Source organism: Eptatretus burgeri, unplaced genomic scaffold (assembly GCF_056783735.1).
Source record: "Eptatretus burgeri isolate ZD-2024b unplaced genomic scaffold, Ebu_testis_v1 Ebu_testis_scaffold_3183, whole genome shotgun sequence".
Taxonomy (NCBI): domain Eukaryota; kingdom Metazoa; phylum Chordata; class Myxini; order Myxiniformes; family Myxinidae; genus Eptatretus; species Eptatretus burgeri.
In genome coordinates, this window is record NW_028225132.1 from 133,204 (window position 1) to 160,826 (window position 27,623).

General features: G+C 47.3%; 1 protein-coding gene across 2 annotated transcripts; it reads left to right on the forward strand.

Annotated features, from left to right (window-relative positions):
• Nucleotides 1–1,840: 1,840 nt before the first annotated feature.
• LOC147006377 (uncharacterized) lies at nucleotides 1,841–27,623 on the forward strand. 2 transcript variants are annotated; one of them, XM_085868995.1, is made up of 7 exons: nucleotides 1,841–2,709; nucleotides 5,188–5,293; nucleotides 5,421–5,533; nucleotides 10,429–10,577; nucleotides 22,284–24,564; nucleotides 24,970–25,035; nucleotides 25,555–27,623. In XM_085868995.1, exons 2-5 carry the CDS (start codon nucleotides 5,278–5,280, stop codon nucleotides 23,998–24,000), a joined length of 1,995 nt encoding a protein of 664 aa, XP_085725121.1. In that variant the 5' UTR covers nucleotides 1,841–2,709; nucleotides 5,188–5,277; the 3' UTR covers nucleotides 24,001–24,564; nucleotides 24,970–25,035; nucleotides 25,555–27,623. The 2 variants fall into 2 exon arrangements, with proteins under 2 accessions (XP_085725121.1, XP_085725120.1); XM_085868994.1 differs by lacking the exon at nucleotides 1,841–2,709 and adding an exon at nucleotides 4,130–5,020.

Genomic DNA, 27,623 nt, shown 5'->3' on the forward strand with positions numbered 1-27,623 from the left:
CACAGTGAAGGGAACCTTGATATCACCTGGTCCCGTCTCCTCCTTGGTTCGTGTGTTTCACTGAACGTTTGTGTTAATTCGCCGTTCATGTAAAAACAAATCCCATTGAAGTTTTTATGCTGTGGAAATGCGTGATATCTGATGATAGCAGTGTGAAGGGTGTGGGGAATGAATCACACACGACGTGGGAATGAATCACACACGACGTGGGAATGAATCACACACGATGTGGGAATGAATCACGCACGAAGTGGGAATGAATCACACACGACGTGGTAATGAATCACACGACGTGCGAATGAATCACGCACAACGTGGGAATGAATCATGCACGACGTGGGAATGAATCACACACGACGTGGGAATGAATCATGCACGATGTGGGAATGAATCACACACGGCGTGGGAATGAATCACGCAAGACGTGGGAATGAATCACACACGACATGACAATGAATCACGCAATAAGTGGGAATGAATCACACACGACGTGCGAATGAATCACACAACACAACGACATGGGAATGAATCACGCACGACGTGGGAATGAATCACACGACGTGGGAATGAAGTATGCACGAAGTGGGAATGAATCACACACGGCGTGGGAGTGAATCATGCACGACGTGGGAATGAATAACACACGGCGTGGGAATGAATCACGCAAGACGTGGGAATGAATCACACATGACGTGACAATGAATCACGCAAGACCTGGGAATGAATCACACACGACGTGACAATGAATCACGCAAGACGTGGGAATGAATCACGCACAACGTGGGAATGAATCACACACAACATGGGAATGAACAACGCACGACGTGGAAATGAATCACACACGTGGGAATGAATCACACAACGTGCAAATGAATCACGCACGATGTGGGAATTAATCACACACGATGTGGGAATGAATCACGCACGACGTGGGAATGAATCACACACGACATGGGAATGAACAACGCACGACGTGGAAATGAATCACACACGTGGGAATGAATCACACGACGTGCAAATGAATCGCGCACGATGTGGGAATTAATCACACACGACGTGGGAATGAATCACAGACGACGTGGGAATGAATCACGCACGGTGAAAGACGAGACGACCGGCAATCCCTGCCTCGATGTATTTGTAACATTTTATCAGATCCTCGAATCATGTTGTGTGGGGCCGATGGTTACCTGTGATAATGTACTTGTTTACCTGTGATAATGTACTTGTTTACCTGTGATAATGTAGTTGTTTATCTGTGAGAATGGAGTTGTTGACCTGTGATAATGTAGTTGTTTACCTGTGATAATGCACTTGTTTACCTGTGCTAATGTAGTTGTTTACCTGTGAGAATGGAGTTGTTTACCTGTGATAATGTAGTTGTTTACCTGTGATAATGTACTTGTTTACCTGTGATAATGTAGTTGTTTGCCTGTGAGAATGGAGTTGTTTACCTGTGATAATGTAGTTGTTTACCTGTGATAATGTACTTGTTTACCTGTGATAATGTAGTTGTTTGCCTGTGAGAATGGAGTTGTTTACCTGTGATAATGTAGTTGTTTACCTGTGATAATGTACTTGTTTACCTGTGATAATGTACTTGTTTACCTGTGAGAATGTACTTGTTTACCTGTGAGAATGTAGTTGTTTACCTGTGAGAATGTACTTGTTTACCTGTGATAATGTAGTTGGTTACCTGTGAGAATGTAATTGTTTACCTGTGAGAATGTAGTTGTTTACCTTTGTGAATGTACTAGTTTAGCTGTGAGAATGTAATGTTTACCTGTGAGAATGTAATGGTTTTCCTGTGAGAATGTAATTGTTTGCCTGTGAGAATGTAGTTGTTTACCTGTGATAATGTAGTTGTTTACCTGTGAGAATGTAATTGTTTGCCTGTGAGAATGTAGTTGTTTACCTGTGATAATGTAGTTGTTTACCTGTGAGAATGTACTTGTTTACCTGTGTGAATGTAATTGTTTACCTGTGATAATGTAGTTGTTTACCTTTGAGAATGTAATTGTTTACCTGTGAGAATGTAGTTGTTTACCTGTGTGAATGTACTTGTTTACCTGTGAGAATGTACTAGTTTACCTGTGAGAATGTAGTTGTTTACCTGTGAGAATGTAATTGGTTACCTGTTCAGAATGTAATTGTTTACCTGTGAGAATGTACTTGTTTACCTGTGAGAATGTACTAGTTTACCTGTGAGAATGTAACTGTTTACCTGTGAGAATGTACTTGTTTACCTGTGAGAATGTACTAGTTTACCTGTGAGAATGTAACTGTTTACCTGTGAGAATGTACTTGTTTACCTGTGAGAATGTACTAGTTTGCCTGTGAGAATGTAGTTGTTTACCTGTGAGAATGTAGTTGTTTACCTGTGAGAATGTAGTTGTTTACCTGTGAGAATGCACTTGTTTACCTGTGCGAATGTACTTGTTTACCTGTGATAATGTACTAGTTTACCTGTGATAATGTACTAGTTTCCCTGTGATAATGTACTAGTTTACCTGTGAGAATGTCGTTGTTTACCTGTGAGAATGTACTTGTTTACCTGTGATAATGTAATTGTAAATTGTGCTTTTAATCATCTAATTTGTGTCCAATTCATTGTTTCTCGTGTTTTCTTTCCCCCCTCACGAGTATTCATCACAAACACGACGTCGAGGATTCACCTGAGTGATGAACTTACTCGTGATGTTATAAAAGGTAAAATACACTGCATGGATGTACACCTGTGTGTTCATATTTAATTTGTTCCCTTTTGTGTCACGTGGTGTTTCCTGTCACGAATCACTTGGTGAATTAAACTTGAACTTGAACTTCGATCGGTGTTCGACGACTTCAATTAATGAAATAGTATTTTATTTCCCGCCAAATGTTGATAACAAACCGACATGTCGCCTGAAAACTCCTCACAGTGATAAACCATTGATCTCTCTCTCTGTTCATCGATCCTTTCACTCTCAGAGGTAAAGTGATGCGGAATCCCGTCCCACAACAGGTATGATGGTACGACGCCATCTTGTTCACAGCGATCCAGCTTGGTGAAGATTCGACGCCATCTTGTTCACAGTGATCCAGCTTCGTCAAGATTCGACGCCATCTTGTTCACAGTGATCCAGCTTGGTGAAGATTCGACGCCATCTTGTTCACAGTGATCCAGCTTCGTCAAGATTCGACGCCATCTTGTTCACATCGATCCAGCTTGGTGAAGATTCGACGCCATCTTGTTCACAGCGATCCAGCTTGGTGAAGATTCGACGCCATCTTGTTCACAGCGATCCAGCTTGGTGAATATTCGACGCCATCTTGTTCACAGCGATCCAGCTTGGTGAAGATTCGACGCCATCTTGTTCACAGCGATCCAGCTTGGTGAATATTCGACGCCATCTTGTTCACAGCGATCCAGCTTGGTGAAGATTCGACGCCATCTTGTTCACAGCGATCCAGCTTGGTGAAGATTCGACGCCATCTTGTTCACAGTGATCCAGCTTGGTGAAGATTCGACGCCATCTTGTTCACAGTGATCCAGCTTGGTGAAGATTCGACGCCATCTTATTCACAGCGATCCAGCTTGGTGAATATTCGATGCCATCATGTTCACAGTGATCCAGCTTGGTGAAGATTCGACGCCATCTTATTCACAGCGATCCAGCTTGGTGAAGATTCGAAGCCATCTTGTTCACAGTGATCCAGCTTGGTGAAGATTCGACGCCATCTTGTTCACAGTGATCCAGCTTGGTGAAGATTCGACGCCATCTTGTTCACAGCGATCCAGCTTGGTGAATATTCGACGCCATCTTGTTCACAGCGATCCAGCTTGGTGAAGATTCGACGCCATCTTGTTCACAGTGATCCAGCTTGGTGAAGATTCGACGCCATCTTGTTCACAGTGATCCAGCTTGGTGAAGATTCGACGCCATCTTATTCACAGCGATCCAGCTTGGTGAATATTCGACGCCATCTTGTTCACATCGATCCAGCTTGGTGAAGATTCGACGCCATCTTATTCACAGCGATCCAGCTTGGTGAAGATTCGACGCCATCTTGTTCACAGTGATCCAGCTTGGTGAAGCTCTGCCCCCAATCCCCCCTGCCCCCATCAAAACCCTCTGTACGGCTCGGGCCTAATATCCCAATAGTGTTGTCTACCTTCCCCAAGTACACAACGTCATCATTTCTGACAATCCCTGCTTACCTGCTGCGGTGGACGGGACGCTCCACTTCCGAGGACGGTGAGCACGAACACCGCGATGACAAACCACGACATGTCTGGTGTTCTCTAATCCACGAACTGACGATTTAACGACACACCTCCGTGTTAAGATCTTCGTGTTGTTGGAATTCTCATTGTAATCACGAACAACCACTGTGACGTCATACTGGACTGTGGCCACGCCCCCTTTGCATCGTTTCTATTCATATCTCAACCTTTATTTTATAATTTTTTGTTCAAATTAATCTCTCACGGTGAAAACCACGTGACCCAACGTTGATGACGAACTCGTATGTTTTGTCTTTCAAATCTTTTTCCACCATTGAGAACCAGGATTTTAAAACGTTAATTTTGATAAGTTGAAACACTGATTACTGACGCTGTACAACAGACGTGTGTTCGTTTCATTTCCTCGTCCACCCACTCCCTGAAGAAGCGGCAGTGAGGATCTTATTTCGCGCATCGGTGCGTTATATAGATCACGGTAGATCGACGCTCCAGTCCGTTATTCTGTGGTGGACACGACAAGCACAGAACACTTCAATGATGTCGGCATTTCTCATAATTTCTTTCAGATTCGTGTTTAACAGTAGTACCGATTTTGCATGACATCACACAATTATATTTGCCGTTCGTAGTCGTTAAAAATAGTTTCATTATGTGATATATTTTCGTTTTCTTTGCGCTGTTACTGGTAATGTTCAATTTAATCAAGTGGGGATCTTGATTTACATCTGACGTACTTCCGGTCACGCGGTGCAGTGTCGTTGGCGAGGACCGCATCGCAACTCATAAGTTTGTGTACGTGCCTAATCAGGAAATAGTGCCTTACATTACCACTGATTTGTATCGATATACTTTCGTCTGAACACCATGTTACCACAAGATATGTTTGTCAAGCCCACAGTGATGCATTTGAATACCTTGTAATGTATTTGTGTGATTATTTGGACCTTGTTCGAAAATAGGTCCAACGGCTTTTATTCATTCGCCAAACGTCCTCCAACGGAAGAACAGCCGCATAATCTCAACACGACAAACTCCCCTTGGAACCGATCATGAAGAGGCAGCAAGGTATTTCTTCATTATAATTCATTGCACAAATATGTCGGGCATCGATGGAACAAAGTATTATGTGGTTTTAAAGGTCTTTTTTTTAATGTCGACCTTTGGTATTGTTTCGTTTCGGTTCTCTCCTCAGCCCTCGTGTTTCTGTGCCCAAGCTTTGTGTTTCTGAGTTCATGTATCATCCTTCATATCTCCATCAATTGGACACCGACTATGCTCAGCTATCGACACCGACTGTTTCAAAAGGTAATCGTACGTGTTTGTGGTTTACATAAATATTTTTACTTCTGTTTGGTGTTTTCCATGAAACGCCACGATAAGCTATTTGTGCACGTTAACACAGCATTTGTCCAAGGAAAAAACCCCCTCGGGAATCCCACTGGATGCGCTCGCTGTATCTGGATCCACACCTGAACCAAAGTCGAATCGGCTTGTTCTTGGCACCGACACAACACGTCCACAACTTTGTGTTCCACATCGTTTTTAACCCAACCTCTCAAAGGTGAAAAATCATTTTAAAAACTCGAGTATCTGGATCCAGATCTTCACCAAAATCGAATCATTTAATCCTTGTCACAAACACACCAAGCCTGTCTCCCAAGTTGTGGCCGAATCCTTCCACAACTTCTTGAGATATCCTGCTCACAGGCAAACAGCCAGAGAGAGTGAGCCACAGAGAGAGAGTGAGCCACAGAGAGAGAGTGAGCCACAGAGAGAGAGTGAGCCACAGAGAGAGAGTGAGCCAGAGAGAGTGAGCCAGAGAGAGAGAGAGAGAGAGAGAGAGAGAGAGAGAGAGAGAGAGAGAGACACGGTGAGGTGAGAGAGAGAGAGAGACACGGTGAGAGAGAGAGCCAGAGAGAGAGAGAGAGAGAGAGACACGGTGAGAGAGAGAGACACGGTGAGAGAGAGAGAGAGAGACACGGTGAGAGAGAGAGAGAGAGAGAGAGAGAGAGAGAGACACGGTGAGAGAGAGAGAGAGACACGGTGAGAGAGAGAGACACGGTGAGAGAGAGAGACACGGTGAGAGAGAGAGAGACACGTTGAGAGAGAGAGAGAGACACGTGGAGAGAGAGAGAGAGACACGTTGAGAGAGAGAGACACGGTGAGAGAGAGAGACACGGTGAGAGAGAGAGACACGGTGAGAGAGAGAGACACGGTGAGAGAGAGAGACACGGTGAGAGAGAGAGACACGGTGAGAGAGAGAGACACGTTGAGAGAGAGAGAGAGAGACACGGTGAGAGAGAGAGACACGGTGAGAGAAAGAGACACGGTGAGAGAGAGAGACACGGTGAGAGAGAGAGAGACACGGTGAGAGAGAGAGAGACACGGTGAGAGAGAGAGACACGGTGAGAGAGAGAGACACGGTGAGAGAGAGAGAGACACGTTGAGAGAGAGAGAGACACGCTGAGAGAGAGACAGAGACACGGTGAGAGAGAGAGACACGGGGAGAGAGAGAGAGAGAGAGAGAGACACGGTGAGAGAGAGAGAGACACGGTGAGAGAGAGAGAGAGAGACACGGTGAGAGAGAGACAGAGACACGGTGAGAGAGAGACAGAGACACGGTGAGAGAGAGACAGAGACACGGTGAGAAAAAAATTGCTTGTCTGATTTGTTAGATTGTCTGTTTCCAAGAAATAAATTTGTATTGCATATACTCTGTACTTGTGTGAGGCACTCAGTGTACCAATCTACAATATAACTCTTCTTCTTCTTCTTCATCTTCTACCAATCTACAATATAACTATGACATGGATATTCTAAGTTGACAACAAACGCTGGTGTACAGTGTGTATTCAGTTTATTTACATCTCTCCAGCCTGAGGTTGACTCCCCAAAGGTGACTCTGCCTTTAACAGTTATCAAAAGGGATCACACTTTCAGCATTATAAATCAAATTGCATGTTCAACAGAAAAGTAGTTACCAGATGAACAAAAATAGTACATCGACAAGTTACAATAGATGAGTGAATAAATGGGTAAATATTCCACTAGCACCATTAGCATACCGAGGACGTTTTCCTTCAAGCAGCAACAAAACCACCAGATCCCCATTCATCCCTATGAGTTATCTTCACCTGCCAACAGTGCTGGATCCTTGCCAATCCCTATCAGCCAAGTACTAGATCCTGGTTCTGGTACATCGCCGAAACTTAACACCCATCTACCTGATTGCTCCCAATCTATTGAGACCATCACACAACGCACCATATTGAGACTAAAAAGCGGTTACACCATTACGTTGTTCTGTCCTCCGTGTCTGTGTGGACATGGGGTGAGCGTGCAGGGGCCATTCCAGGTGAGCGTGCTGGGGCCATTCCAGGTGAGCATGGTTTTGGCCCACTCGGGCAGGTTGTGTGATGTTATAGTTGATTTCAACCTCATCAAGATTGGTGTTTTGGCCCTGGTGCTCCACTGGGGAATCCCGTTAACCTTTGCGTCGCAGGGCCCGGACGAAGGGGGTCTTCACTTGGTATGCCCCCCCTCCCACCCCCCCGGGCCCATTCTGGCTCTCGGCGGCTCTGAGTACTCCACCACCGAACTCCACAAAACTCACAAATCCTCGATTTCCCAAGAAACCAACAACAGATGGATAGGGGTGAAAACTTCACCTTCGTCCACTTTCGGTGGAGGATGTGTTGAGAAAACGGGATGGTGGGGTGGGAATCCATTCAAAGCTATCAATTTATTACATACGCATGTTCACACACACACACACACACATACACATACACATACACATACACATACACAGACACATACACATACACATACACATACACATACACATACACACTGTTCACAGGAATACCAATGAGATGGAGATGAATCAGGACGTGCACCATTACTCACTGAGTAAACTCCTTTATAACAAGGTTTAACATTAAAAACATCAATGGAGTAAACACACGTCCGTTGTACAATGTCAGTATTATCAATATCCCAACTTATCAAACTGAACATTTTAAAATCCTTTTCTCATTGGTGTAAAAGTGATTGAAACACAAAACACGAGATGTTAATCAACTTTGGGTCATGTGGTTTTCACCGGAAGAGCTTGATCAGAACAAAAAATATATAAATAATAATGTCGAGGTGAAAATATGAACAGAAACGAGGGAAAGGGGCGTGACCACACTGTGACGTCACAATGGTTGTTCGTGGTTACAATGAGAATTCCAACAACAGGGAGATCTCAACACAGAGCTGTATCGTTAAATCGTCAGTCCGTGGATTAGAGAACACCAGACATGTCGTGGTTTCTCATCGCGGTGTTCGTGATCACCGTCCTCGGAAGTGGAGCGTCCCGAACTCCACAGCAGGTAAGTAGGGATTGTGAGAAATAATGTACTGAACTCGGGGAAGGTACACAGCACGGGGGGAGTTGTTTTTATTGTAGTTTGGGATATCAGTTGGGGTGTGGGGGAGGAGGTGGGGTGTGGGGGAGGAGGTGGGGTGTGGGGGAGGAGGTGTGGAACTTCAATAAGTTGGATCTCTGAGATAGAGCTTGATGATGCCGAACCATCATGCCCACTGTAGGATTGGATCATACACACAGCACACTGTACCACCATGTTTCATGTGAGCACCTAACACACCCAACACTCAACACACCCAACACACCCCACACTCAACACACTCAACACACCCCACACTCAACACACTCAACACACCCAACACATCCACACTCAACACACCCAACACACTCAACACATCCACACCCAACACACTCAACACACCCAACACACCCAACACATTCAACACACTCAACACACCCAACACACTCAATACACCCAACACACTCAACATACTCAATACACCCAACACACCCCACACTCAACACACCCAACACACCCAACGCACCCAACACACCCAACGCAGCCAACACACCCTACACCCAACACACCCTACACCCAACACACCCCCTGAATAGGAGACGTTTTGGACTCAAACCCGGTGTTTTTAAAATGTGTGTATAAAATCAATGTTAAGTGATGACAGAGTTTCTCATCATCACATCACACAGTTTCTCATTCAGGAAACTTTAAATGACCAGAAACCATCAAGAAACATTCCATATTCCCAACTTAAAGGTTCATCAAAAACTTCTACATCTGGAGAGTGGAATATTGAATAATGATCCCAGAATGCTTCACCTCCATATCCTTGGAATGTCCTCTCTCATCATAACCCAGTTCAATGTTTATTGAACACCTGAACCCCATATTCACCAAGGTAGGTCCATCCTTACAATGGTATCTCATCAGGTCCCACTGCTTCACCATTTTTCATTCCTCTTAAGTCGGCTGTCTTGTCTGACGACTCTTTTTTGTGGAAATCAAAGATTCCAGGAGTAGCCTTGAACAAGGAGCAGGTCAGTGAGTGTTGGGACACAGTTGAAATCCCATGTTTAATCTTCCTTGTTTGTCCTTTAAATTGTTGTGATCCATCTTTACCGTGACGATGTGATGAGGAACATAAAGAGAGTTTATCTTTGGTTGGAAACTGCAGGTGAACTTTCCGCACCAAGTAAACTTGGAATTTGTCCCTTCAAGGTAAAATCTCCTTCATGTTCGTGTCGATGGAGGAATCTTCACGGTATACCTTGAGTGTATCTGGTACCACACATTGCACTCCGTGTGCAGTGGAAATTGATCCCGAGAATATCCATCTCAGGGTTGGTGGAGTTTCACAGTTTACACATTCACCTCTGAGCCTGGGTTCAAATCTCGATCCCTCCATAAACTACCACCCTGGTGTTTCACGTGTAATGTGTGTTACAACCATTGTAGGAACATTAAACATGAAGGATTCATCCACCAACACTCATTTATATTGGATGGTAAAGATTCCACGGTGTTTTTGTAAATGGTCGGCGAGCTATCGCCAGCATTCTGAACAAATGACAAATCACTTCCCAAACCCTCTCACAAACCTGTCCTTAACAAGCGTGGTACAAAAGGTAAACTCTCGAACATTCCATAAACCATTGTGTTTGTTCTCTAAAATTGTTAAGAACATGTTATTTTGTCACGAACTTTTTGATTTTGTAAAATAACAGTATAAACATTGTTTAGTTTAATTATAAATGAAATAAACATGTTTCCTACCCCTGGCCTTGTCTATTTCCACAACTTTTCCAGAACGATGCTGTTGAGGATGGAGGGATGTCCCTGGGTCGTGATGTCGTGTTCGTCGTGATTGCCTCCCTTTTGTTTGTCGGTGTGATTATGTTTAATCCATCTCGTTGGTTCAACAAGACGAGGTTCAGGAGAAAGCGCTGCATTCACTGGTAAAGAACACAAATGACTTTTCATCAATATTTATACCTTCATCCAAGGGGACACGATAGCTCAGGCTGTGGATGTCGTATGAAGTCCATTTTGGTGGGAACACCCACACTTGTTACGCCAAAGAGTTTAAAAAACCCACAATTTTAATTTTGTGTAAGTTGGTGATGGTGACCATCTTGGATTTCAAAATGGCTGCCATGAAGAAGTCCACTGATGCTGTATAAAATCAAAGTTAAATTTGGTGTAAATACCAACATTTGTACTGATTGAGGTTCAAAATATAAATGTAGATTTACTAGCAGAAAAGATTTGTAATCACCTTCGACTTCAAAATGGCTGTCATAGTTAGATCTTGTGGAACAATACTCATTTTAAAGGGAGGGGACACCTTCGGTGAGCTGTCACTTTGGTGAGCTGTTTTCAATTATACTTGTGTATTAAATAACCTGAGTATCAAAAAAACCTGTGAAAGTTTCAGCTCAGTCTGTCTTGTAATTCATGAAAACACAGTTGAAGGCAAACAAAATATTAAACTAGAACACTTGGTAGAGCGTATACCTGCAACGTGATGGGATTCAACATACAGTGGTCCCCTGAGAGTTATTACATTAATATACTGTTGTGGTTACCAGATTCGCAAACCACCATTCAGGTCCCTTAGGTGAGGTATCTCGGTAAGTGCATGTGTAGTTAGGCCCAAACCCGTTGTCTAGTGGGAATACATGTCATTTATACGTGCTGCGACTCTTCAGGATAGCCGTTTTTCTTTTACTATCTTTATTTTGGACCAATCGCCACCATCACAACCACAACAACAACCACCAACCACAACGCCGCTTCACCACAACCGCCATGACCTTTACCGTCACAACTCGCCACCATCGCATCACCGTCATCTCGCGCCACTCATGGGCACCGATGCTGGACTCGTGTAGGGCGCACGTTGAACAGCGTGTACAAAATCACGGATTTTCTGCTTCAAAAACGGATCAAAAACGACACACGCCCACTTTTTGCCGTCCAATCGGTGAGCGAGGGGCGATTTGGCCCCGCCTCCAGAACGATCGATATATGCAAATTTGTGGATCAAAAAGCCTTCACGCCCACTTTTTCTCGGGCCAATGGGGAGCGAGGTGAAAGGTCAAAGGGAGGGGGTCAAAGGCGAAGTTACGGGGGGATAAAAGGACGGTGTTCGTCAGTCAGAAGGGAGTCGCGAAGGAGTCAGAACGAGAAAAAGCGGAGAGTCGCAAACAAGAACGGGTCGGAGAGTCAAGAAGAGGAGAGTCGGAAGCAGAGGGTCAAGACTTCGCGGGCGGTGGAGCTGCTCGTCGTGTGCGTTGGAGTCGGAACGGAGGGGACGGAGCTGTGGAAAGGCGGCGACACCAGACGAGGGGGTGCTCGCGTCGTGCAGGAAGCTGCACCCGAGGGAGGCCGACAGCGCGACCTGGCCGAGGTGGAGACGCTCGTCGCATATAATAAAGATCCTCTATACCCCGAGCATCAGCAACCCCCTCCTGTTTCCCCCCGCGCTGAGATAGTGCGACCAAGGGGGCCCCGTTCCCACCCCCTGCCAGGCACTGTCCACGAGGCCCGCGGGTTGCGGGGCCATCGCCGCTCCGCGTCTCATCACCAGACGGGTAGGCCCGACCCGGTCTCGGCCTCAGGCCTACCTCATTCTTGGGGGATGTTCTTTTCCTTGGTTTTGGGTATGTGTTGTCGGCGCCGTCTGTGAAGTAGAATTGTATAAGTGTTGCCGTGTGCTCGGTAGTCGGTATTAGCTCTGCACTGTGTTTTCACTTTTATGTTTGCTTTTTGTGTAAATGGAATTGTGTTTTCTTTTTTTGTGTGCATTTGGTGGAATTGTATTTGTGTGCTTCCCGTGTGCCGAGAATAAATGTGCTTTATTGTTGAACTGTTTCCCGCTTCGCTTCGTCTTTTTCCCCCATTGAATCCCCATCTTGCTTCACGTAAAGGGTTGGTAGTGGGCTGAACACGCCCGATAATTAATCGAACCGTCGAGGTCGACGATAACACCGCTCGGTTATTCTGATAGTACGGAACGGGTCGCTTAAGTGGCCCGTGTCCGAAGTCGACCTGCGGCGAGGTGCGATCGCCCGGTCTACCCTCCGTGTGGGTACTTAGGTAGTTCGAATTTGGCGAGCAACCCTATCCCACGCGGGGGCTGATTGGCTCGATCGCGGTGAGACCGAAAGGTCCACCCGTGACTGGTTCCCGGCGTTAGTCCGAGAGGGTCACGACTGGATTGTCCGTCCGGTGGGCGACGTGCCGCGATTCGAGTTACGTGGCCGTCAGCACGCCGGCGGGCGCGAAAACCGCAACACTGGTGTCAGGAGTGGGATACAAATTCATCGCCCTCCTCGCGGCACTGGTATTGGAGAGCGGGACAACAGGCTCTCCTGTCTCCAGCGAAATTCACGGGAATCGGTCCAGGGGTGAGAGAAGCGACCCCGATTCCCTCCAAATTACGAGCGAGCAAATTAACCCTTCACGAGAAGCAAGATGGCGTCTCAAGGCGAGCGGGAGCCGGGGGTATTAGAAATGTATATGTGTAGTAATGTAGAATCCATGGTCCAGGATGGAATCCCCGAGCAGGAAATGTTGATTGTGCAGGAACACGGACTCGCCCAACTGAACCCAGGGCCCGAGGTGGGTGCGGCAGCGGCCGCGGTGTATGACCCCCCCCCCCCCTCTCCACCAAGACCCTTCCCCAACCCTTGCCGAAACGGCTCAGCTGAGTGCATCCAACATGGCCCAGCTATGCGCCATGCTGGCGGCAATGAACAAACAAATGAATGAAGTGAAAACGACGATGGATACAAATACAAATGAAATGAAAAACGAAATGAAAGACATGAACAAGCAAATGAATGAAGTGAAAACGACGATGGATACAAATACAAATGAAATGAAAAACGAAATGAAAGACATGAACAAGCAAATGAATGAAGTGAAAACGACGATGGATGCGAATACACAGCAAATGAGGGAAGAAATGAAAGAGCTGCGGGGTGAGACGCAGAACATGGGCCGATGCCTGCAGGCGGGCATGAAGGCCGTGACCAGGGAGCTGGGAATGGCGACTCCACGTGTGGGAGCAAACGAGCTGGGTGGGGGTGCAACGGCTGACAGGCCCGCGGTGGAGGCGGGTGAAAAAATAATTCGTGGAACGTGTTGGGCGAGGGTCGTGACGATGACCGAAAGGGAAAAATTAAATGGGGAGACCAAAACGTGTGAGACGAGACACGAGGTGACGACAACAGAAATAATAGTTGAGACCAGGGAGGTAAAGGGTGAAGAGTTGGCAGAGACACGGGAGATGGGAACGATAGAGGGAAGACTACACGATGAAGACGGGGTAAGTGACGCACACACACACACGGAGGTAGTGGAGGATAATGGGGGTGAGCTCGCGGAGCGTGTAGGGACCCGGTGCGAGCAGCGGGATGGCCTCCTCCAGGAACGAGGGGAGGGAGTATGCCCCCTTGAGGCGAGTCACGACCAGGTGAGTTCGGTCGTGTTTTGCGAGGTTGAGGGGACGAGTGCGGTGGACGGGTGCACGGAGAGCTTGGGGGTGTAGAGGCCCCGGAGACCCTTGTGGGGACACAAATCCCCAGTGTGGTTGTCCCTGTGTGTGTGGTGCAAGGTGTGAGTGCGGCACCGTGTGTGGAAGCGACCCCGTGTGTGAGTGGTGTGGTGGCGATGGTGCCGGAGTACGTGCTTCCCAGCACGCCGGGTGTGGATGGGGCACCGTGTGTGAGTGAGGCCGTGTGTGTGAGTGAAACGGCCAGTATGAGTGAGGCACCACGTGTGAGTGGTGTGGTGGCGATGGTGCCGGAGTACGTGCTTCCCAGCACGCCGTGTGTGGATGAGGCACGGAGTGTGAGTGAGGCACCGCGGGTTAGTGCCCCCGCGTGTGTGGGTGAGGCACCGTGTGTGGAAGAGACCGCGTGTGTGAGTGTCGCCGTGTGTATGAGTGAGGTACCGCGGGTGAGTGCCCCCGCGTGTGTAAATAGTATGGTTTGTGTGAGTAGTGAGGCACGCGTGAGTGAACGGCCGTGTGCAAGGTCGCTATGTGCCAGGGAGACCGTGTGTGTGAGAGAGCGGTATGTGAGGGAGATGTCGGTTGGCATGCGGGAGCACGCAGCCGCATCTCCCGGTGTGAATGTGATGGAGTGGACTGTGTGCGTCGTAACACGCAGGTGTGCGTGGGTTGAATGGCGACGGAGACGGCGACATGTGAGGAAAGAAAGCCGAGTAGCGGCTGTAGTTGTTTCGGGGACCGTGCCGGGTTCACCCAGCAGTGAGCACGCGGTTCGTGCTGTGCAACGCACGAGACCGCCACGTGCTCGCTTGCGAGAGTGAAGTCCCGGTCCGGAAACGCACGCGGTGGATTTGCCGATCCCGCGGACGGACAAAGTTTAGGCAGGTAAACGGATTTGGACCGGACGGGTTCTCCACGCGATCGTGTGTGTTCAGCTCCAACGGGCAAAGCACATGTGTTCGCGTGGGGAACCCCTCGAGACGTGGGGCTTGTGTTTTTTTTTGCGCACGGTGACGTCATGGCTGCACGTGTGGTTGGAATCCGGCAGGAGGGGTATCTCTGCCGGATGGTCCCGTCCAAGGAGGGACGAGGAACACGTGCAGCTGCATGACGTCACGGGCAGGTGCAAAGTGCGCGAGCTCTGAGTTGCCGCGCAGGTGCTGCGCATGGAAAAAAAAAAAAAGCAAGCCTCACTTTCGGGTGTACAGGATTCCTGGGCAAGGGGTGAAAGACCCCCTTACCTGGGCACAGGATGAAAACTAGTTAGGGGGAAGGGTTAGCTTAGCTAGACCGACTTCATGGGGCAGGGGTAAGTCCTCATGGAGTCCGTGGAATGGATTAGTTAGAGGGATTGCAGCCAGATTTAGGTGGGGAAATTGATTAAAGAGATTAGGAGACATGGACAGACTTGTGAATGTGTAGAGGGGACGTAGTTTAGCTACGTAGTGTTAAAAGGAACGTGCTACTAGTTTAAGGGACGACGTGGGAGCACGAGTTAGTTAGGGGATGTAGTTAGAAGGATGGCAGAGTTCAGCGGTGTGTGTGTTGAAGAGTTGGAGAGTTGTGAGGTGAGTACATGGTGAGTGAGTGAGGCCAGCGGGTCTGTGTGTGTGGAGTGAATGGGGAATGCATGGTGCGATGAGTGATTGGGGGGAGGAGTGACTCCCGCCCAAGGGACCCCGGGGTCAGAGTAGAGTGAGTTAGGGGGTTAGTCAAATTGAAAAATGGAGGTCGTTTTGTTGTTGGTGGGAAAGTAGGCTCGAGACCCATTTGGAGGGGTGCAGGAGCCCTGTTGACGGGCTTGGGAGCGTGGCTGCGAAAGGTGAGTATCGCTGAGTGGGTACCCCGGGCACCAGGCTAGTCGGCCGCGGTAGGCCATGGGCCCATGGGGGGCCGGGATAGCGTAGTGGGCACGGGTGCACCTGCTTGGTGTGGGGGCCCGGGGCGCCATTAGCCGCGTGGGCAGTGTTGTGGGCACGGGTGACCCTCGGAAAGGGGCCCGGGAGGCCGGCCTGCCACGTGTGCGTTTCAGGGGAGGTGCCATGGGGGGCACTCCCCGGTGTTAGGGAGCTGGTAGGCTCGGAGGCAGTGTAGTGCCCGGGGGTGCCATAGCGGGAGATTCGGCAGAGGGTCGTGCCTGCCAAAGGGAGCCACGTGTCCCAGCCAGGAGACCGTGTGAGGGCACGGAGAGAAAATTGGGGGGCGAGGCCCGAAATTGTGAGGACACCAACACAGGCGACGGGAATCTGGGTTGTTAGAACCAATAGTTTAAGCGAGAGGCGCTTGTTGAAAGCCCCGGGGTAGTTTAACAGTTAAATGGTTAGGGTAGATTAGGAGATGTACCCCTCCGCACCATCCATCCCCTCGCTGTCGTTGTGGGCCGCTGGACCCACTTGGTGTTAAGATCGCCGAACTCTGGGGAGGCCATTCTGAGGCTTCGTTGGGCCTCGACACAGGACGTTAGCTCTCCCTTATTCCCCTCCGGGAAGGGAACGTAGGGGTTGGGAGTAGGCTAGGTGACAGGATAGGTTAGCCGAACAAGGACGATAAAGGGGGTTAGGGGACGATTTATAGAGGGGAAGTAAACATAAAAATAAAAATAAAATAAGTTGGGGCTAAATTGGAGTTTGACAAATTAAGGGAGTGGGTATGTACAGTGACAGGCAAAGGCGATAGGTTGGGAGGGAGACAGGTAGGTAGGTCCGAGCCCGCCTTCCGAGTGGCCAGCACCACCGCACTCCCTCCACCAACCTCCAATGAACGGCAAAGGCTGGCCAACTTCATCGGCTGGCCGTGTTTTGCTTCAAGGCGGAGGCCGGCCAACTTCATCGGCAGCTGTGTGCTGCAAGGCCTGTGCCGGCCAGTCCATCTGCTGGCTGTTTTTCTTCGAGGCCTGTGCCGGCCAGTTCATCTGCCGGCTGTGTTTGCCTGCAGCGGCCTTCTTCTGCGGGCTGTGTTTGCCTGCTCACCTTTGCCATGCCATGCCCACTGCCCAGGTTCACCAGCCCCGTTCAATTTTTGCTTTGCCCCCCTGTTCATTTCCATGTGCGCCAGGATCAAGGCAACAGTTTGCAAGCTGCGAGAACTGCCCTGTTGGCAGCTACAACACGGGCCTGCAGTGGCAGCCCGTGCACCGTGTTTGCGTCCATCCATTCATCCATCCATTCGTTGTGCTCATTGCGTGTGCCACTTGAGCTGGCACGGGGACTGCGTTGTGCAGCCCATGCACCGTTGTGGTTCACTGCATTCAGTTCAAACCGTTCATGCATCCATTCGTTGTGTTCATTGCGTGTGCCACTTGAGCTGGCACGGAGACTGCGTTGTGCAGCCCAAGCACCGTTGTGGTTCACTGAGTTCAGTTCAAAAGGGAAGGCCTTGGACTGCGTGTGAGCAGCCAGCCACGTTCCCTGTCACCTGCATTGTTTTGAGCCAGAGACTGCATGCGGGCAGCCTGGCTCCCTGCTAACTGCTTTCTTTTTGCAGAGTTCAATGATCCTGGGCCATGGTTTAGTGTAAGATTTGTAAGTTAAGGTTAAGATGTACTGTAAATATGAGTGCGCCCCCGGCATGTATGTCTTAGCGCCGGCAATTTTATTTAAGTCGTCCGTGTGAGTGAGTTTGTTTAGGTAGTTACGCAGCCCTCAGGTTATTTATTTTGGGGACACGAATACCATGAATGTCGCACTCAGGGATCCGTAGGTAAAATGTACTAGGGGAAAACTACACATGATGGCACACGAAAATTTGACGACTCGGGACGAGTCTGTAAAAAGGGAAGGGGGTAGTGTTGTGGTTACCAGATTCGCAAACCACCATTCAGGTCCCTTAGGTGAGGTATCTCGGTAAGTGCATGTGTAGTTAGGCCCAAACCCGTTGTCTAGTGGGAATACATGTCATTTATACGTGCTGCGACTCTTCAGGATAGCCGTTTTTCTTTTACTATCTTTATTTTGGACCAATCGCCACCATCACAACCACAACAACAACCACCAACCACAACGCCGCTTCACCACAACCGCCATGACCTTTACCGTCACAACTCGCCACCATCGCATCACCGTCATCTCGCGCCACTCATGGGCACCGATGCTGGACTCGTGTAGGGCGCACGTTGAACAGCGTGTACAAAATCACGGATTTTCTGCTTCAAAAACGGATCAAAAACGACACACGCCCACTTTTTGCCGTCCAATCGGTGAGCGAGGGGCGATTTGGCCCCGCCTCCAGAACGATCGATATATGCAAATTTGTGGATCAAAAAGCCTTCACGCCCACTTTTTCTCGGGCCAATGGGGAGCGAGGTGAAAGGTCAAAGGGAGGGGGTCAAAGGCGAAGTTACGGGGGGATAAAAGGACGGTGTTCGTCAGTCAGAAGGGAGTCGCGAAGGAGTCAGAACGAGAAAAAGCGGAGAGTCGCAAACAAGAACGGGTCGGAGAGTCAAGAAGAGGAGAGTCGGAAGCAGAGGGTCAAGACTTCGCGGGCGGTGGAGCTGCTCGTCGTGTGCGTTGGAGTCGGAACGGAGGGGACGGAGCTGTGGAAAGGCGGCGACACCAGACGAGGGGGTGCTCGCGTCGTGCAGGAAGCTGCACCCGAGGGAGGCCGACAGCGCGACCTGGCCGAGGTGGAGACGCTCGTCGCATATAATAAAGATCCTCTATACCCCGAGCATCAGCAACCCCCTCCTGTTTCCCCCCGCGCTGAGATAGTGCGACCAAGGGGGCCCCGTTCCCACCCCCTGCCAGGCACTGTCCACGAGGCCCGCGGGTTGCGGGGCCATCGCCGCTCCGCGTCTCATCACCAGACGGGTAGGCCCGACCCGGTCTCGGCCTCAGGCCTACCTCATTCTTGGGGGATGTTCTTTTCCTTGGTTTTGGGTATGTGTTGTCGGCGCCGTCTGTGAAGTAGAATTGTATAAGTGTTGCCGTGTGCTCGGTAGTCGGTATTAGCTCTGCACTGTGTTTTCACTTTTATGTTTGCTTTTTGTGTAAATGGAATTGTGTTTTCTTTTTTTTGTGTGCATTTGGTGGAATTGTATTTGTGTGCTTCCCGTGTGCCGAGAATAAATGTGCTTTATTGTTGAACTGTTTCCCGCTTCGCTTCGTCTTTTTCCCCCATTGAATCCCCATCTTGCTTCACGTAAAGGGTTGGTAGTGGGCTGAACACGCCCGATAATTAATCGAACCGTCGAGGTCGACGATAACACCGCTCGGTTATTCTGATAGTACGGAACGGGTCGCTTAAGTGGCCCGTGTCCGAAGTCGACCTGCGGCGAGGTGCGATCGCCCGGTCTACCCTCCGTGTGGGTACTTAGGTAGTTCGAATTTGGCGAGCAACCCTATCCCACGCGGGGGCTGATTGGCTCGATCGCGGTGAGACCGAAAGGTCCACCCGTGACTGGTTCCCGGCGTTAGTCCGAGAGGGTCACGACTGGATTGTCCGTCCGGTGGGCGACGTGCCGCGATTCGAGTTACGTGGCCGTCAGCACGCCGGCGGGCGCGAAAACCGCAACAATACGTTCAGATAGTCCCTTCCTTCTTGTCTCATGGGTCAAACGGGACAGTGCGTTGTGTGAATCTCATGATTCGGTCTGATAAAATCACTGAACTCATTCTGATTCTTTTTCGCCATTTCCGACGTAAATCCAAGCAAGGGGTCCTCATGGGGCCAGCGGGCACTACCCTTGGACACCCACCTGTAGAAAACCACGGCCAAATCCTTCGCTGTGAGAATGGGTCCTCACAAAGGCCAATCAGGGAAAAACAACACACAAAATGATAACTTACAGCACGCACGTGGGGCACTCTTTTCAACCCATTTCTGAGTCTAATAATTATATATGTCCTCTTTTCAATCCAAATCTACATTAAATAATTATATCTGTCCTCTTTTCAATCCAAATCTACATTAAATAATGATATCTGTCCTCTTTTCAATCCAAATCTCCATTTAATAATTGTATATGTTCTCTTTTCAATCCAAGTCTCCATCTAATAATTATATTTGTCCTCTTTTCAATCCAAGTCTGCATCTAATTATTATATCCAACCTTTTCCTTCGATTCATGACACAGATCAGGGCCGGCATCACGCACACCACCGCTTTTGATAAATGACCACATGCTCAATGGCGGCGGTCCCACGTGCAGTCCCGGGGTAATTTATGATCGCACACAGAGCAGGGCACGAATGGCACACATCTTGTTCGGGTCTGTGCATGTGTTTACCATAGCATCTTACCATCGGTCTTCACTGACCACCACGGCCCCAGGTGTCTCCCGCGGATGACAAACGTCCACTCGCCTCTCCGCCCGGCGAGGCTGCATCCAGGCAGGGGCGCGCTGTACGGCTCGGGCTGCATGGCTTACAGACAGGCAGTGCATTGACCGGCGCTGACTGCGGGTCGCCGTGGACGGCCTGAGTGTCTGGTGCAGGCCATCACAGCCAGCCCCTGTGCTGTCCGGGGCCCAACCAGAGCGCCCGATTTGGGTAACGACACGTCGTTTTGGATCATCATCCTTGCCCGCACGACAACGTCTGAAACGGTTAGCGGGGCTTTCGGTCGTCGTGTTTCCTGCTCAGCGTTCCTCGTCTACTAATTCCGCCTTCAACACCAATTCACCTGCTGACTCCGCCTTCTTCACCGCCTCGTCCTTGACTACACTCACCCACCTGATCCTGTCTGCCTTTCTCCACCCACTGCTCCGGACTCTGCCTTCTTCCACCCACTGGCTTCTGTCTCTGCCGAAAGTCTTTCCTTCATGCCTGACGGTTGCGCCCCATTCTCTGGATCGATGCTTTGCTGCTCGAAGTACAACGAAGCGGGAGATGACGCGCCAGCTGTCAGGGAGGTATCACCAAGCGGAGCATCCCCCCAAAACACACTGATAGCACGGTCGGTCAATCTTGTAAGAAATTGAGAGACCGTTAGCCTCATTTCCTCTCCTCTTTCTTCTCATTAACCCTTCTTCATCTGGATGTGTGTGTGTGTGTGTGTGTGTTTGTGTGTGTGTGTCTGTGTGTGTCTGTGCCTGTCCTCGCTTAACCTAAGAGTGTGCAAGAATTATATCGGGATAAATCTGCGATGTGTCTGCTTTTGTAAGTTTCTTGTATTATTGGCACACCACACTTTTCTTCCTGTCCCTGCTTACACACAACAATAAAAACTACTCATCGCTTAGCGAGTGCGTTCCCCCCGGTAATTAGATCACATGATTATTTTTCTTGGGAACCGGATAAACCAGACAGAGGACCTGAGGTCACGTGGTTGAGTTATTGGTGTTCACGGTCCATTAGCGACCCGCCGCGTCACGGAATTTTCGGTGTGCGACGGCCTGCAATTCGGGCGAGTCTGGTGGGAAACCGAGATAGCTTCCCCCCCCCCCGGGTGGTCTTCTTACGCAACCCCCAGTCCACAACAATATTATCATCAATCTTTCTATTTACTCTTTTACAGTTTTTCTTTGAGCTCTTTCTTTTATAATTCGATCGATGTTGAGTATTCCAAAAAGTCCACATCCCATTATCTTCATCTGTGATGTATAAATGAGGTTATTTAATTATTTGTATGCAGTTCGTGATATGAACAATGTCCCACCCACGTGACACAAGTTTAAACCTCTGATTGTAAGTTTTTATTCACACAAAGTAACAATGATGTCTTTAGGAAGATTTTAAAAGCTTTATTATTGAACACTTGTTGTGAATAAAAAGTAAAACTCACTTATTTAGTGTTGATTTCCAAGGAATAAGTTGGTTGTTCTTCTGAGATGGCGGATATTTTTCAATGCAAGATGGCCGCCAAATAACATCATGAAAAAATGTAACCAATGGAATTCCAGTGAAGTGAGAGATAATTTACAAAAAGTCACATGATTTCCTTCTTCATCAAAACAAACACAAAGGTTCACAACATCCTCCACCATTACATTAAATTATTTAAATAATCAAGTGTGATTCATCGGTCCACACCGATCATTTGGACCTTGTTTAAGTTACATCTGCATTCTCGATATTCCGTATCCTGTAGCATTGTAACACTCGTGGAACATGTTTGTTTATGTTTTACAAAACCATGTGTTCAACACTTTACAGGTGATGGAATACTTCATTTTACCTTGAACTGAGAATGTTTGTTTCTCTTGCAGTGTGAAATGTGGATGTAAAATCAAAAGGAGACAACAACTGAAAGATGAGCCACCATTGGTAAATGATGTTCAGGAAAACAAACTCCTTGAAATGCAGAAAGTGGAGGGAACTGCGGATCATGACATGAAGGAAAAAATGTTGGTCACAGTGAAACAGAATTTCGGAAATGAAGAACAAGAGGAAGAACATTATCAAGAGGAGCAAAATAAAGTTTTACAAGCACAGAAAAAACAACTTCAGGAAAAAGAAAAGATGTTGCTCCAAAAAAAAGGAGATCTCATCCATACAGAGAAGTTTGTTCAGGACAGAGAACGTGAGTTAATGGAAATGGACGCGCAAAGGAAATTGAACAAAGAATTGTGGTTAAAGGAGCAAGATGTATGGAGGAAACGAGAGGAGGAACAGCAGAGAGAGAAGAAGGAAGCAGAGCAGAAGAAAATGAATGAACAGGAGAGGAAGAAACAAGAAGAGTTAAAGATAAGGGAGCAGGAAGAATCCAGACGAACAAACTGGGAAAAGGATTTTCAGGATGAGAAATTTGAAGTTTGGATCTGGGAAAAGCGTAAAAATACAGAACGTAAGAAGAAAATGGTTGAAGTTGAAAAGAGAATGTTAGAAGTTAAAAAGTGGAAGCAAGATGTTCAGCAAAGAGAGAAAGAATTGCCGATATATCAGGAACAGGAGCTGGAGCGACAGGGGATGTTTGATGCCTTCATGAACGAGAAAGATGAAGAGCTAAAGAAACAGCAGCTCCATATCCACCAAAAGGGAGAGGAGCTTCATACTCGACAATGTAATCTGAATAAATCGGAGGTAGAGTCTCGTCTGAGAGAGAAAAAGGAACGAGAACACAGAGAGCAATGTGAAGTTGCCTGGAAAACAAGAGAGTTGATTCTCATGGAAAGAGAAGAACAGATAAGAGAGAAGAAACGTCATGTGGAGTTGAGGGAGCAAGAGGTCTTGGAGAGAGAAACCAAATTGCAAAAAGCAGGAAAACTTGCTGAGGAAAGAGTTGATGAAGAAGTGCTTCCGATAACTGATGATGGGCTACAGAAGCAACAACTGAAACAGCAGGATGTTGATTTGCTCCCACCTGAACCAAAGCCTCAAAGTGATGAAGGGTGGCAGCAGCGACAACAGTACAGTGTTGTTCTTCAACGCCAACCGAAGCCTCTCTGTGAAGGCAGGAAACAACAAGTGAAACAGCATGATATTGATCAACTGCCGGCCGAACGTAAGCCTCACCATTCGTCTCAGTCCAAGCTTGTCAATGATCATCCAGCGGAGATAAAAAGGCGTAAAAATAACCTCATGTTCCGTGGAGTGAAGGAGGGAGAAGGGGAACATGACAAGGAGGTTGTGACAAAATTAATTAAAGCCATGAACCTGAACATAGAGCCCGTACGCACTTTCCGCATTGGACGGTACATTGAGAACAGATTCAGACCAATGAAAGTTGTGTTCAGTTGTGAGTCGGATCGGAATCTTGTTCTTACCAATAACAAGAAGGTTCGCAATTTAACTGATCCCTCTCTCTGGACAAAAAACATTTTTATCACTCCGGATTACACTCAACTCCAAAGAGAAAAACAAGAGATGCTGCTGAGTGATCTTGATAAAAAGAGGGAAAGTGACCCAAACAGGAGATATACCATCAAAGGAGACAAAGTAGTCCTCCTGAAGAATCCCAAGGGCAAGCCTCATCTCCAGAGATAACGACCTTCCCTCCTCATCTCCCATAAGTAGTCCTCCTGAAGAATCCCAAGGGCAAGCCTCATCTCCATAGATAACGACCTTCCCTCCTCATCTCCCATCTCCTCTAACAGACTCCTCCGTGACACATAATTAAGGGGGAAAAAAACATTAAAGGGGGGAAACAAAAAAACAAAAAAAAAACATTTAAGGAGGAAAGAAAAAAACAAAAAAAAAACATTTCATGAGAATATTCCCTTGAAACAAATTCACTTTGATGCAGGGTCTCTTTCAAACACATGAATGTACCTGAGATCATGTTGGAGCAATCGCTGAAACATCTTTTGATCGTACAGTCATGGACAGGGAGTTCACTCCTGATGGACATCTTGCATTTCATGAGGACAGGAACCTGAACTTTCATAGTGAAGGAATGAAAGCTGAGCAAAACCATGGTGGGATCTTGTTGTTGGTGAAAATCAATCTATCACCATCTTACATTGTTCATTGGCTGGCTCGCGAACGGAAGCCTCACCCTGATGATGGCAGCAACAGCAGAAGCCAGATTGTATGCAGGATCTTTAACAGGTAAGCACTCTTCAATACTTTGGGGCAGGTGGGTTGAACACACAATGGGTGCAAACACAGCTCACCACAAGATCAAAACATCAAGAAAAATAAGTTTTGAGACTTCGTCTTTTACAGACATTGCTGTAAATACTTCCTTCCATGAAGAAGAGTGTCCTTAATTGTGGAGATAATTGTAATTATTTTTGTGGGAAGGTAACTTCTTGGGGTGATCATCCCCATGCAGAATAAACAACAACAACAACTTTAACTCCCTTCGATTGGATGAGATCACCTGATTCACCTTGTCATCTGTTGCCTGTTCCATCCAGGCCTTTCCTTTTGTTTTATTTTTTTGAACAAGTTATCAAACTGATTGAGATATCAATGTGTGTAATCTTTCATATTTCTATTGTTTTTCCAAAGTTCCCTCAGAAGAGGTGCTCATTCCCTCCTCCAACCCTCACCTGAAACCATCCTTCAGGTTGGAACGTAAGTTGACAAGATTCTTCCTTTACATTACAAATTACAATTTAAAACTTTGGCTAAACTACCTGTTCTTCACCTGCATCATGTCCCATTTTGTCTGTGCCTCAGAAGTGTTGAGGACAAACATGTATTTTGCTGGATTCTAAAACTTACAAGCACCAAGCAAATCTTCCCTTTGGTAGAAGTCTCGCATGAGTGTTAATATATCTGTACAAAAGTCATTCTGCACACCTGGATGATCATTGAATTTAGTTGTTTGAAAAAATTCAGTGCAAATCCAGTGGGAGTTTGAGATGATGAAAATAAAGATGTGAAATTGAAGGCAAAACAAAGGAAAAATTGAATTGAGATGCAGAAAGCAATTGAGAGGATACAGTATTTCCAGGATTGTGTTGGAAGGATTGATAATGATGGAGGTTACGATGAAGTCGCTCTCCAGTTGTTTTGACTTCCTTTTGTTGATGTGTGTGCAAACGAAGAAGTTGTAGTTATGGCCGCTGGAGAAGGTGTCATGTTTGGCAGGGGATCCATCATCACTCCATCGACTAAGCGCTCCAGCAAGGTGGGATGAAACATTAGACTCTTACAGATGGTCGATCCAAGATGTTTTTTTAAAGAAACGTGAGTCTCCAGAACGACAGGTACTGAAACCTTCCATACACCTTATTTAATCACTTGCACCCTTTTTACGTCCATGTTTTTCAATTTGTCATTTCCTTGTTTGTCTGTCTATCTGTGTGTGTGTGTGTGTGTGTGTGTGTGTGTGTGTGTGTGTGTGTGTGTGTGTGTGTGTGTGTGTGTGTGTGTGTGTGTGTGTGTGTGTGTGTGTGTGTGTGTGTGTGTGTGTGTGTGTGTGTGTGTGTGTCCTCAATAACTCCAAGACCATGAAACCTCACAGCCTGAAACTTTACAAGGATGCTGAGGGAACTCCAAGGGAGTGCATGAATGAAACCCGGTTGTTTGGCTTTATTCAAACACCCCTATTGAAGATAATTAACGGCATTATTTAATTATCCTTAAAAAAGGCTCATCCTTCATCACTTTGCTGTTCCTCGCTGTTCGTGTTTTTTGGGGGGGTATTAATTAATTAATTTATTTTTGCATTTTTTTGGCCTGCTCAACAGTGCCTTCACTTGGAATAGGCCACAACAATTTCTTAAAGATAAAGTGGTGACAAATATTTTTTCACTTTCCTCAATCTTCTCATCGAATGCCTCATCTTCATTATTCATACCTTCAAATCGCTTATAAACACCTGGAGATGCCAGTGTCCATGGCTTTGTTTCATTTCTGCAAATACGATAACCTCCAGAGTCTGTTATTAATGTTAACATTTCTGTGTGATCTTCTTTCATTATCCACTCATCACTTCCACATAGAGACATATAAAAAATAACGTTCACATCTCACATCAACAGTCTGTGTTGGCCCTGCAGTCCCTCTGGTGTTGCCTCACCCACTGATAATGTTGTGTAATTTTCTTGAAAGGCAGAAGGACAGGAAGATAGAAGTACACAAAGACTAACAAAATACCAGAGCGGCAGGAACTCCGTGACATCAAGAAGCAAACACAGCAGCAATGACTGCATTCTACCCTCCCATATCCGCATCTCCAGTTCAAGCCAATGAAACCTTTGTTGCCCCTGTGTGAAGCGGGGCCATCGCCGTAAAATACAAAACACACAGGAAATGGCACTCTGTGTTGAGGCGCGGCGGTGAAGGTCATGTTTAACCCTCGACCTGTCAAAGATCCCCGGGGGGTTAAATATCACGGAAAGGTAAGCATTGGTCTTACTTGCTCTCTCCCAACTGTCTCCCCCTCTCTCTCCCTCCCTTCCTTTCTCTTTCTCTCTACCTTTCCCTCTCTCTCTCCCATCACCCGCCACCCCGCTTCGTATTCCTGTCAGCGAAGTGATGGATGGTAGTTGCTCGTAATATAATATGAAATGTGGAACTCCATATGAAACATATACATATTATGTATTGTTAAATCTCGCTCGCCACATCACAATGGTAAAGGAGGAGTTAGGCGTTAAACACGATTATATTTTTTAAACATCGGGCAAATATCCCAGGGCGCTCACCTGTTCGCGGCTGGATAAGATAACCAAGGAATCACTAACTGATATGGATGACCCACAAAATACAGGATCATCACACCGTTTTAAAGCCTTTTTCCCTGAGCAGGGGTCAGCTTTTTGCGGGCTCCAATCATGGTCCCCTTTCTTGTGGAAGTTTTTTACGGCTGGATGCCCTTTCTGACGCCAACCCTTTAGTCGCCTTCAACACGCAGGGATAATTACCAGTATACTGATGCTCATTTCACCGACCTCGGAAGGATGACAGGCTGAGTCAACCCCCATGACTTTAATTCAGTGGAAAGCGGGCCTCGAACTCAGGACCCCGAGGATCCCAAGCCACCACCCTAACCACGAAGTCAACACCTGACCACCACCCACAAAATACATCACGAAGAAAAAAGTAAATACCCATGTGTTTTTTTTAATGTCCTGAACAAACTTTGTGACATCATGGGTGATAAAGGTTGTGTTCAAGTTTCATCGAAATTGTCTGTGAAAGGAAATTAAAGT